Source organism: Micropterus dolomieu, linkage group LG05 (genome assembly GCF_021292245.1).
Source record: "Micropterus dolomieu isolate WLL.071019.BEF.003 ecotype Adirondacks linkage group LG05, ASM2129224v1, whole genome shotgun sequence".
Taxonomy (NCBI): Eukaryota; Metazoa; Chordata; class Actinopteri; order Centrarchiformes; family Centrarchidae; genus Micropterus; species Micropterus dolomieu.
This window is the reverse complement of record NC_060154.1, coordinates 2,658,658-2,672,288: the sequence shown is the minus strand read 5'-3', so window position 1 is coordinate 2,672,288 and position 13,631 is coordinate 2,658,658. Positions and strand designations below refer to the sequence as shown.

The 13,631-nt window shown below is 38.9% G+C and overlaps 1 protein-coding gene across 3 annotated transcripts in view; it reads left to right on the top strand.

Moving 5' to 3' along the window:
- The window catches only part of exoc2 (exocyst complex component 2), a 50,734-nt gene that overhangs the window by 4,927 nt on the left and 32,176 nt on the right, over positions 1-13,631 (top strand). For all 3 annotated transcript variants that reach the window (XM_046049725.1, XM_046049726.1, XM_046049724.1), the window contains exons 2-4: positions 8,623-8,780; positions 10,884-11,060; positions 12,327-12,453. In XM_046049725.1, coding sequence (XP_045905681.1) covers positions 8,663-8,780; positions 10,884-11,060; positions 12,327-12,453 — 422 coding nt within the window. In that variant the 5' untranslated portion in view covers positions 8,623-8,662. The remainder of the gene's footprint in view (positions 1-8,622; positions 8,781-10,883; positions 11,061-12,326; positions 12,454-13,631) is intronic.

The window sequence follows — 13,631 nt, the reverse complement described above, 5'->3', positions numbered from 1 at the left end:
GTGGGTTGTGTTTTTTGAGGCTTTTCCTCAGTGCCGCTGCTCCGTAGATCACAGGGTGGATCGAGCAAGGGGGGTCGTGCCGAGCCTTGTTTGTGAAGCGGCACTTTTCTCTCACCCCTGTCTGCTCTCCGCAGTCGGCCCCACCTGGTAGCCTCCTCCCTGCTGACAGGCTTGCTGGGCCACTGGTTTTCACAGTATGGTTTCTATGACCCAGCCAGTCCTGAAAAGATAGACAGAGGAGGTTTGGGCTGGGAAAACATGTCACAGCACACCTCGGAGCTCAGTACTGAAGGGGTCAGCAGCACGAGTACTGAAACAGATCATTAGAGAGAAATATATTTTTACGCAATTTTAATCTATTAGTGATTAATTGTTTAAGTTTGATAGCAAACTGAATATTTTGGGATATTTTGGGACTGTTACTCAGACTGCAAAGAAATTTTAAGACATAAGGCGTTTTCACTATTTTCTGACATTTTTTACAAAATAATTGCAGCCCTAGAACAGTAATCATTGTCAACAATAGTCTTGGTAATTGATTTAAGCCATGTAGTAACCAAAAACGCCAAACATTTGCTTATTCCAGCTTCTCAAATGTTAGGATATTCTGCCTTTTTGTTTTATATTATAAATTTGAATACCCTTTGGTTTTGGACAGTTAGACAGACTTGGATTGGACAAAACAAGCAATTTTAAGACGCTACCATTGTACTGTCATTATTTATTTATTTTTACTGTTTTTGACATTTTACAACATTAATCAAGCCAAATGTCCAAAATATCTATTACAAGTTTGATATTCAGTTAATGGATTCAGCATCCCAAATGTAAGAAATTGCATTTTCTTTCTTTGATTTATTCTTTTATTATAGTAAATTGAATATTTCGGCGTTCTGGGCTGTTAGCCAGACAAAATAAGCAGTTTGAAGACTTCAGTTTGGGCTCTGGGAAATTAGGATGGGCATTTGTCAATATTTTTTGACACTTTATTGAACAAACTATTAATGATTAATAGAGATAATCAAACGCAGATTAGCTGCTGTCCTATAAACAGTTAAAAAAAAAAAAAAGGAAAAGTAATCAATAATGAATTGATACTAAAAATATTAATAATTAGTTGCAATCCTTAATGAAAGGCTTGATTTGTTTTGTAAGCTTCAGTGTTTGTGTAACTCATGATAGTATGTGACTGTAATGATTCTCACGCTGGTGATCTGTTTTCTATGTAAAGCAGCTGGGGCAGCAGTGTTATAGCAGGCCTCATGAAGGTTCAAATCTCTCCATTTCGCCATGTCACTGGGCAAAGCTGTCTGTCTCCAGTCTCTTAATCCTTTGAAAACATCTTCCTGCATTTGCAGGCCTATACTTCATATTTCTGTTTATTGTTCCAAGATTTTTATATGGGAAATTGGGGACTTCACTTCGTTAGGCCTAACTCTGAAAAGCACTTGAGACTGACAAACAAACAAACAGACAGCCCTAAAGACAACAAAGCCTGTGGGCAGACATCATGATTGTTGGATAGTTAGCCAGAGGCACTGATCACTCTGTCCTCTTTCTCTGTCACGAAAGACTCTCCATAAATGCCGGGACTGGCTGCATGCGCAGGATATGTCGACTGATTGTGGAAGAACGGACTGGGCAGCAGTCGCGGCATCTGTTTTCAAACACAACCTGCACAGTTCATTTATTTCATTTCAGTTATTTATGATCTGTTTATTTGAAATATGATACAGTTGACACACATTATTACAATTTTTGGCTATCAGCTACATTGCCCTCTCCACATCTTAGAGGCATGTGGTGGCCTGGGTGTGAGCGAACACTGTGGAGGATTGTTGAAAGCGTCGCCCAGGCTGTGTGATCAGACCTCTCATCTTAGGCTTGGTGATGTTTGGCCTGCTCTGTCCATTCAGAGGAGCCAGGGGGGATCTTTGATGGAATCTGGTGTTTGTGTAATGTTGGGGAGCATGGAGTGACGCCGGCGTAGTGAGTTAGCTACTCTGATGGGAGACGGAGGGGGTGAGGGTGATGAACTGTCTAAATGGGTCCCTTTGTGCCCCCTAAACCCATTACACTCTCTCTTACACCGACACACATTCACTCACACACGCTTGCCAATCACTGCCATATGCGAGTCACCTTTGAGCTCAGTGCAGCATATGAGCTAAGGTATGAACGCCTTATTCATGAGATGAGTCATGTGGCTGTGTGTGTGTGGGTGTGTTGATAGGGTGCGTCGCGTAGATAGATCCCCTCGTTTGTGGTGCTACAAAGAGTATGTTTTGAAGTTGTCGAAATAAAAAGCTAGCCAAATGTTAGAGTTTGGAGGACTTGTTGGTGGATGATCTGATTGGAGGTTTGGTGCATTATAAGTCTATTAAGATTCTTGTTATACAGGCCAGATTTACCTTCTTCCCTTTAGTTGATAGTATAGAGTTAAGAGACAGACAAGAAGTGTGGAGAGAATATGTGTGACATGCAACAAAGCTCCCTGATTTGAACTAGGGACGTGGCTTGAGTCTTAGATATGGGTGAATGATTATTTTACATCTGTAACTAACAAATGTTATAGTATCTGAATAATGTAATGGTTATTTTTTCATTTGTTCGTGAAAGATGTCCGTCACAGTTTCTCAGAGCCCCAAGTGATGGTATCAGATGTCTTATTTTGACTGACAGTCTAAAGCCCCCAAATATTCAATGTACAATCATATAAAATTGGGATGAGCAGGAAATTTACACATTTGTGGAACTGGAATAAGCAAATGTTTGGCATTTTTGTCTTGAAATTATTTTAACAAGTAATGATGTTGGATTATTTTCTGTCTATCAGATAAGTAGCCTATTGAACAAATTGTTTCAATTTAAATTTTAAGTTGTTATGTCTTGTTGATAAGATTATTGTTTTTGTAAAATTCTGTTGTCCAAATTAATGATTCCAAGTAGATTGTAATTAAAACCCTTTCTAATTCCAACGATGTCTGTCTGATGTACAACAGTGAAACACAGTTTATGGCAATCGACATAAGTTATTTTATATGTAATTTGCACAATTATAGCCCTATATGATTTGTTTAATATTAGAAATAGTTTTTGAAAAAGTTTTTTTTATATCGTGTTATTGATTTTAACCATATATTTATTTTTAATAGCAGCACTAACTGGACTAAACTGTTCATCACAGGTAACAAACAATTAAAATGATTTAATCCTATATGGTGAATATAGTTGCCTGTAAATGCTCTTCCCTGCAGCCCAGTTCATCGCGGTGTGCTTGAAACTGTTGGAGGAAAAACCCTCAGACCAGGCCAAAGGCCTAATGGGCCCTCAATCTCACACTGTATTGTTCAATATAACTTGGCTCAATCAATGTGAACTGTAAGCTTCAACAAAACAAACACCTGTGATGGGTTAGACAGTTTACCAGTGAAAAGGGAACGCTTGATTTGATACATAAAAGCGTGTACTTGAAATGCAAAGTAGTCTTTTCTGATATGTGCTGCCAATGCTTTCTAAACCCTGCGTCAACCCCACTAGCAGGGGGAAATAAGCCACATGTCCTAATCTGACACTATCAAGTCACAAGTAAGTAGAGTGGGAACTCAGTCTTTCTTTTTTAGGAAAGAGAAGTTCATTGCAGCCATTGAGCCCAGACCATTGAGTACAGCATTTGTGAGTGTACTGCAGTATGTTGGAAGTTGAATGGTTTCATGTGCAAAATGATTTCTTTAGAGCTTTAATGAAAAGTCTTTCCTTTGTGTCTGCGTAGTCCAGCACAAGGCCACGGAAGAGTTGTCTCTTGTTAGCAGCGCTGCAAGAAGACCCAAAGCCTCAGACTTCCACAGCTACCACACAGATTAGAGCCAACCCTGCTGTTTGTAAGTCAGCCTCCAAGGAAAACAAACCTGCCTTTTCAGCCCTATTACCAGAGAGAGAGGTTGGGGTTGGAGCTGGAGCTGGAGCTGGGGCGGGGGGGGGCTAACAGCATCATGGTTGGAAGAGAATCGAGCAAGAGAAAAGGGCTAAATCTGTTGTGTGTTGTCATTGATTAAATCTAGACTTCACAGTATGACAGGGCTTGACACATGTTGGAAGAAAGTGGGGTAAAATCTTATGGGGATCCTCTGATGCCCCCTAGAGGTTAATAACTCTATCCCTCTTGTGGAAAATGCAGGCTACCTCACAAGTTTCCAGTTTCAGAAACCTCTTCTTTTGTTTGCCTCTTCGTGCTACTTTAAAGTATAGTTCATGCAGTCAGGCCCCGGTCTGCATAAAGGTCTAGTTTCCTTTACCTAGTTTACAGGGTATTTGTGATTGTGTGTGACTTGTGCAATAGTCTCCTTGGTTTCTGCTTGATTTGCATGTGTGTGTGTGCATGCTGGTGTTACAGAGAGGGGCCTGGGCAGTGTTCCCGTGTCCATGCACAGCCCCCAGAGTAAAGTAAACACAGCGGCTCTTTTCTCATCCCAGCCGTCAGCAGGCTCTCCCCAGGCCCGCGCCAGAGACCACACACCCAGACCACACACACACACACTTACACACACACACACCCACACACACACACACACACACACACACACACACACACACACACACTCACACTGCCCAGACCTCTCCGCAGATCCTTCCACATACTCGCATACACACAGACCACACAACACCAGCTCGGGCCCCTCGCACGCAACCTAGCTGAGCTGTCTTTCGGCTCAGCGTGTTAGTGTGTGTGTGTGGGCAGGCTATCTGTGTGTTTGTGCACGTGTATTTCCAAGTTGGGGGGGGAGAAACACTCCTGAAAGCAGAATCAGAATTCTACGAAATAAAGATCCCAATCCTCTGCCCCTCACCACTCCCACTCTAAACATATGGGATTGATGAAGGATATACCAAGCACTTGTTTTAGGCCCGTTAACCTCTTATCTTCTTCATGTCCGATCCATAGCCCTTCCATTTCCTCTGACAAGCGCTAGGGAAGCAGCATCAACATGAGCTAAATCCCGTTGGAGTTTTCTTGTTAACTCTGGGATGTCAGGCCGATGGCGGGGGGGGTCCTGTCGCAAAAAACTTTCCCAGGTTCCTACTTTTGGATGTTTCTCGGTCAGTACATGTGCTGCTGTCCAACTGCGGCTTTTTATGCTTTTTTAATGCAATTTCAAAAATTTGCAAGGACACTGTAATGAAAATCTGAAGTCTGAAGTCTTAGTGCCATGAGGCAAATTTTCAGCTATTTGTTAATTGTGAGCTGATGGGACTTCAGTTGTTTTCTTAAAGAGGTTTTCTTAGGGGTAGAACTGAGATGATTATTCTCTTGACTGATTTGTCAATTAATCAATTGATAGAAAATGTACAGTCATTTTGGTAACTGATTAATCCAGAGAGTTTCCCAACCTTTTTTATTTTTTTTTCTTTGGACCACAATTTGATTAAATTGTACTGACTTCAGCTATTTAAAATAAAGGTATGTCTTTGCTATTGGATGTTTTTTTTAAATGACAGATTTTAAGGTATTTTAATGAAGATTTATGAAAGAGCATTTTACTTTTCATTGACCGCTCTGGTACTTTAGAGACCTGCATTCAGTGGCTACTTTATTAGGCACATCTCGGGAGTGGTAATGGGGCGGTGGATAAGACGTGACTTTGCTATGGAAGACCTAGGTTCGATTCCCCCTGCTGGGCATCCACTGCTGTGTCCCCAAGCAAGACACTTAACCCGTACTTGCTTCATAGGCGTGCGACCTCTGATATGTATAGATATTATTGTAAGTTGATTTGGATAAAAACTAAAAGCTAAATGACATATTGTTGTTGTTGTTGTTGTTGTTGTTGTTGTTGTTATTAATAATAATAATTAATTATTATGATTATTGTACAATCTATTGTAATTCAATACAGCAGCTCTGTCACAAATTCTGTGTTTATTACTGAAGTCATAGTCATAACAGTGCTGGTGTTAACTGGACTGCATTAAATTAAAAGATTTCCAAATGTTTTAGTTTATTCCATTTACATGTCATACATAAATAGGACAGAATATTAGAAACAATAAACTCCATTTTTTTATTTAAACCTTTATTTAACCAAGAAAGGCTCATTGAGTTGAAAATGTCTTTTCCAAGAGCATCCTGGCCGAGATGTGTGTAAGTCGTTGCTTAAAAGTTGCAACAATCCATAAAAACAAGAAAAATTTAACTCACAGTAATAACACTGCTAAACTTACAAACAATGACACATAGTGGAATCAGCCTCAAAGTCCTTCATCAGTGATTGAAAATAACGAGACACTAGTTCTTTAAATTTAATACTACTAATACTTTTCTCTCTCTAAATACAAAGCAGTCCAGTACATAACAGCATCTATGACTTTGACCTCAATGCTAAAATATATCATTGAATTCACACCTCTATGACCATGTCAACAAAAAGTGAACAATAGGTATATCATAAAAGTAGACTTAACGGCAGAACAACTGCATTATGTTTTACAGGTTTACCTAATAAAGTGGCCACTGAGTGAGAAGCACAGTCGGTTGGCAGTGATGTTTATTTGAACTCACAATGAGAGATAGCCTAGTTGTGCTTTCAAATGGAGCTGCAGCCTAAAGTCAGAGGCCTTCACTATGTATGCAACAATGCCAAGTTGCATCAAAGTGAAGTCCTGTGAAGCAAGGTTTCCATTAATTATTTATTTTCATTGCTGATTAAGGAATTTCTTGATCAATGAATTAATCATGTGGTCTATAAAATGGTGAAAGATGTCCAAGGTGACTTCTTCAGATATCTTGTTTCTTCCGACTAACAGTTCAAAACCCAAATATATTCACACGACGAAGAAAAGCATAAAATCCATACAGATGAGAAGTTAAATCTAGGCCATTATGCTTGACTTAAATGATTTATTGATTGTCAGAATAGTTGCCAAATAATTTTCTGTCGGTCAATTCATCATCAAATTGTTTCAGCTCATGATGGTGATGGTTCATAAAGTTCAAAGGGTAATGCTACATTCAAGCTACGTATTTTATAACATGTTAAATTTTAACATGTAATTTAATATTTAAATAATTTTGTCTGACCCCGTTTGCATATTATCCAACCCCATTGGGTCTCCACCTAAGCATGGGGTTTTAAGTAATTTTTCAAGCGAAAATGCCAAACATTGCTTATCAAATGTGAGGATTATCTGCTTTTCTCTGTTTTATATCATTGTAAACTTCACTATGTTTGTGTTTTAGACTGCTCTCACCAGGCTAGCATATTTGAAGATGTACTCTTAGACTCTGGGGAAATGTGCTTTGTAACATTTTATAGACTGTCTTAATCTAATTATTAAAAAATGATTTTTTTTAATAATTAGCAGCACTAATTTCTGACTCTTGATGCTTGCACTGGTTGCTGCAGGGGTTGTTTGAAACTCAGATTTTCTTTTTACAGGAAAGTCTCACTAACAAGTAGACTAATCAATGTTGTGCTCTGTCAGTTTTGATTTCCTTTGATATTGACGCCGCTGTTGGCTCTTGGAAGTCTCCTTGCACCTCATTTGTACGCCTACACCTAATTGGTGACCATATAACTGTGCAAAGGGTTACCGCCATGAACTTGTTGCAGGTCCGGTCCGTGCGAACCCTTGCATTGTTTGTGGAGAACGTGTTTTGGCTGCGGAGCAGAAGGGCGGAAGCCTTTCTCAAGCTGCTTCAGAGTCTAGATTGGTCAGCCTTTTTGGGACCTGGCAGTAATTTATTAGCAAACATCTGTGCAGCTGAAATACATCCTTTCATTTTTTCATTTGGATTGTTTCCCTCTCTTCCTTTGCTCAGCCTCAACATGAACAGATTTGCATGGGTGCTCCTTCGTTGGTACCATAATCTGTACTGTATTGTGTGGGCTTATGTGGAATGATTGGGGAGGCCAGGTTTATTTATCCTTCGCTGTGAGGTTTACATTCTTCCTTTCCTCCCTGCTCTCTGTCTGCTCCTTCATTCTTGGCTCCCTTCTCTATTTTTACTATTATCTGAGAGATAACTGGAAATTAACACTAGCTGCCATCCAAATGCTGCTCGTATATTGTTAGTTCTAAAAGCCTAAATATCTGGTAAAAGCAGCTGGTGAATTTTAAAAAGTAATCTACCCTATTTGTTATAGGAGAGGGTTGTGGGTTCACCAACTATGGTTCCATGTTGACATGAAGATTATTTTAAATCCCCTTTTAAGACCCAGTGTGTATAGTTTACAGCAGGTACTTCTAGCAGTGTTTTTTTATGACCGTTTGAAAATACCTTGTCCATTCTTACAGCAGTAATTAGTGTATATGATATCTTGTTAAGTTATTTCAGCTTCCAGAGCTATAACTTGTGGTTATTCTGTACTAGACTTTGATTTTTTTTTTTTTATTTCAGTGTGCAACCACCAAATGTTATTACTTAATTCACTTAAACAGTTTACTGATTATTAAAACCCCTGATTCACTTTCTTTAAATATACAAATGTAATGTATACTCTGACATTTTTTGATGTTGTTTATATGTGTTAACTGAACTGTCAGTGTTTGGAGTTTGTTGAGTTTTGTGTAACTCAACATGTCTTCTTATATATGCTTCCCTCGGCCCGTCTTTTTCGTGTCCAGGTGCTGATCGATCCAGTGTTCCTGTCGGCCTAAGGCCACCATGTCTCGCGCCCGTCAGCCCCCGCTGGTCACGGGCATCTCGCCCAAGGAGGGTGCTGCTTGGACCAAAGTTACCATCCGTGGAGAAAACCTGGGAACTGGCCCAGCCGATCTCATCGGTAATGCATTTATAACCACATGACTTGGCCACACAGGCAGCTCTGTCTTGGTAAATGTTTGTTTAATTAAAAAATAATTATTTTAATTCAGTAATATTGATTTTCACGGGGAGTAAAAACATTCATATTCATCCTTTATATGCTTCCCCTTGATATGTTTTCTTTCTTCTTAATCAGATATATATGTAATCAATGAATATGTTAAGATACACCATATAGTCATTTTTTAGATCAACCCACAGATATAAATATGCTGGTGTAAGATGTCAACACATTATGCAATTAACATTTATTTGTTTTATTGTAATTAGTAGTTTTTAGGTGATGGATTTTTATTGTTCTTATCTCTCTGTGGTAATCACTTTTTGAAAAAGAGTGACACTGATGTGGATTAAATATAGCTGCTTTATTTTTGTCATTTAATTTCTGCTCTGGTATGTAGTATGTAAGTATTTTGTAACTTAAGTCATATTATCTGATTTTATTAACTTATCCATCAACAAACCACAGCGGCCCCTTTTTTAAACAGGCTGGTGTAAAGTTTGTTTTTGTTTATATGATACGTAAGTGGACAGGACGCCTGATTCTTTCCCCCCTCTTGAATAAGAATTTCATAATTTTTTCACTACTTTCGTGTTACTTTCATGACAAATTAACAAGTTGATTAAAAAAAACTGTCTAAACTTAACCAAGTTAAATACTAATGATGGCAATCATTTTTTAAATACATTTTAGCAATAAACTATTAATTTTATACTTGCTGCATACATAAATGTTTAAATGTGTTGCATTTATGACAAGTATTTTCTAAATTGAGGCAGTTCTGTAAAAATTCTGACACAAAGCAAAAGCATTTATTTAAAAATTGTATGTGTTTTACCATTTCAATATGCAATTATAATTTCATATAAATCTTCTGTGAATTTATTGTACATGTAACAATAATTTGAAATGCCCTTTAAAGGTTACACCAAAAAAAAAGATCTCCCAGCATTGTCGTATGAGCACTCCTGCAACTTTAGTAGAAAAAAAAACTTAACAAAACTCTTCTACAGACCAAACAAAAGAAATATTCACATATTTTATTGTTATGTAATTCAGCTTTGCTTCTTCTGTGACCATTCGGCCAACTCTATCTGCAGCACACATTTTTTTGTGTCTGTAAATATTTAGATTATTGTATGCCTAGTTTGAGAAACTCAATAGCTTATCAACATGCGGTAATGTGAATATAATATGGTTTTTGGTGTGTCTTTATTTTATGATTTTCAAGAGCCACACAGATGGACTACCTCCATCTTGTTCTCATTATGAGTTTGAACGTCACACTTTTTCTATGCCTCTATTTTCCCCCTTGTTCGCCAATTCCTTCCCTACCCTACTTCTTTGGTATGAGCAGAGGTGGGGAAAGGGGGGACAGTCCAGAGGACTCACACACTGCTCCATGCTTGGCAAGCCGTGCTCTGGCCCGTGATACAGGCCTGTTTCTGACCATGAATGTCCCTGGGGTCAGAATTAGACAATTAGATATGCACAAATGTGTGTGAGTGCTTATGTGTTCAAACAAAGTGGCCAGTAGAGAACAGAGGCAGGAAATGGGGCTCTAATGGGCATATTATCCACGGTTTTATGGGCTATTTGTTGATCAGCTTTCACAGGCTTTTATAATGTTTGATTATACACACGTGAAGCTTTCTGAATCCCCTCGGCTGGACATGTCAACATAATCCCTGTCTGCCTTCTAGTGTCCAAATAGTTTTCAAGAGGGTTTAAAAAGAGGACGACAGATGTAGGGGCAGAGCGCACATTGTGCCAGTAATGGGCCACTTAGCACTAAAGTTACACACATTAGCTTAAAGGAGCTGAGTGAGAGGAAGGAAGGTCACGGTCACCCACACCCATTGCGACCCCAACTTGAACTTTGACCCCTGGTGACAGTTTGACTAAACTTGTTGATAGACACCAATTCTGTCTGACTGAGCTCCTCTTGTTATAGATTGTCTGTGTGTGTGTGCGTCGGTGCTACGTTTTGTTTATTTGTGCTGTCACTGTGTGGCTGTATCTCTCAACCTTTTAACCTTTTCCCTCTCTCTTCCATCTAAGGCCTGTCGATCTGTGGCCATAACTGCCTGCTGACAGCCGAATGGATGTCAGCCAGCAAGATAGTGTGTCGCGTGGGTCCTGCCAAAGACGACAAGGGAGAGATAATTGTCACCACCAAGTCCGGAGGTCTGGGCACCTCCACAGTCTCATTCAAACTGCTCAGGCCTGAGAGGATTGGTAAGACTTATGAGACTAAAAAATATATTTTATTTGCTAGCCTGAACAAGAGCAGATAAAAGTTAACTAATGATTCATTACATTAGCTAACATTACATTAGCATAAGCTTGTATTTTTTTAAGTTAATTTCTTAAATGTTTCATCTACAAAATATCAGGAAATAGTGAACAATCCATGTCACAAATTCGCAGAGCTCTAGGTGACGTCTTCATATTTGTCTTTTTCCAACCAACATTTCAAAACCATAATATATTGACAGCTGACAGTGATATAAAACAAAGAAAATTAGCAGATCCTCAAATTTAAGAGTCTGAAACCACAGTTTTTTAATTGATAAACAAAGAAGACAAACAATGAATTAGTTATCAAAACCCACTAATTGTTTTAGCACTTGTTGCAGCCAAGTCAAGTTTATTTAGACCAAAATTACAAGTTTGTCCCAAAGGGCTTTACAATCTGTAAGACACCTTCTATGTTTACAACCTTGATTCAGATAAGGAAAATTTTTCACAGAAACAAACCTTATCACAATAAAAAGAATGAGAGAACACTAAGGCAGAGCAACTAAGGAGAGATCCTTATAGTGGACGAGAGCGCTCCATGGCCTACAACTTAAAAAAAAATAAAATAAATAAACACATTCAAATAGAAAAAACACAAGCATATATAAAAGAAATTGTTTTCGGCACTTTGGCAACATAGACATGACATTGTTAAAAAAAACAAAACACTACAGATAAATAAAACACAGCATATTGAACAACCCATTCGCCAAGAGTGATGAACACATCTGGTCATGTGATTTTTCTGAAGTCAACCACACGTCAATGAAGTTTGAGAATAAGCTAACAATGTTTATTTTAGATTTAACAATCTGATTCCTTGATACCAATATTACTGGAGATACTGGCTATACACAGTCCAGTGTCCCCTGGAAACTCCTGTTTCTGTGTACAACTTGAAGCATTTCTGTTTTTACAGCACATTTATTTAGTTGTGGAAAACACAGGCACTTTACCCAGACCTACAAACATTTCATAGGTACAGAGTTGAGTATGCAGAATTTGCACTCGTTTAATGACAGTTGGAGAAAAACAAGATTATATGGTAACAGTAATTATTATATATGGTGCTGCCTGAATGTTCATGTTTGTTTGTGTGCAAAATATTTTTGAGACAGTGAATGTCTGCGTGTGCACATCTGGGATATATTGTTGAGCTCAGTGACGCGTGTCACGCCTCTCCCGTCCTGCCCTGTCCTGCAGGTATCCTGGACCAGTCTGCTGTGTGGGTAGATGAGATGAACTATTACGACATGAGGACTGACCGCAACAAAGGCATCTCCCCCCTCTCCCTGCGACCCAGCAATCCACTAGGCATCGAGTTAGACAAGTACAGAACAAGAACATACAAATACACACACACACACACACACACAAAAATCGCTCAGCACAATCACACCGCCGTAAACACATGCGCTCTAGTTATTGAGTCATGGTTTACATCCCTAAACAAGAACAAACTCTCCCCATATGCAGGCGTTTGAAATATTATGCCAACACAGCAATGGCTGAACTGCCTCAAACCGCTGCTCACAGGGAGTGGAAACAGAAGAATTGTGTATAAAGCAGAGAGGACGACGATAGAAAGGGATTTGGAAAGAAGTGTGGCAGTGACCCACGCACTTATTTGTATACCGCCTCAGAGCAGGCAGCATGGTGCTGCCTCCCACGCGCCTGGCAGGGAGTACAGAAGTTGTAATATATAGTTTGTGTTGTCAGGTTCTGGCATTTCTAGCTTAGTGTTTGTTTGGTTTAGAGGGGCCGGGGGCAAGTGACCGCTCGTGTCCAGAGATGAGACCCCGATGAACAAGCTGTACCATTCACTTGTCTCCCAGGGTTGCATTAAACATCCAGCATAAAAAGTCTACTCAATTCTTTTTGACAGTAATATATATGAACACATTGTCATCTGTGCACCTTAATGGTTTGTGATTATCTGAAAGAGGGAGGGTTTTAGAAATTAATACTTTACGGATTTATTCAAAGGAGCAGTTTATTTGTAAAAGAGCATCACTCTTGTGCACTTCTATGTATGGTTGTTGTAAGCTGTAGCTGTTTTCACCAGCTGTTTGTAATAGCATACGTAATTTAATATGTGGAGATTGAAATGTCTCTAGATAGACACTACACAAACTAGTCTTAGGCGTATTAAATATCTCCACATGCTTAACTACAAGCTGTAAGTATTGAGCAATTGACTGAACCAGCTGACAAAACTAGCTTTCTACAAAAGCATATATACAACCTGCTTAAAGTGAGTATGCTTGTTACAGACAAAGATACAGAATCCCATAAAATCTGATTTTATATAAGTGATAAGATTAAAGAGCAGTAGTTGCACAGCTGTTGCTGTAAGGGACTGTCTTCAGTAACCATCCGTAGTTTGGTATCTGCTGAGCTAAACTGAATACAATTAGGATTACAACACTGAAATCTAATCTTTGATAAATATTGTTGACCTTTTTGATGCTTGCAATTTCACTCAAGTTTCTCACCTTAACCACTGCA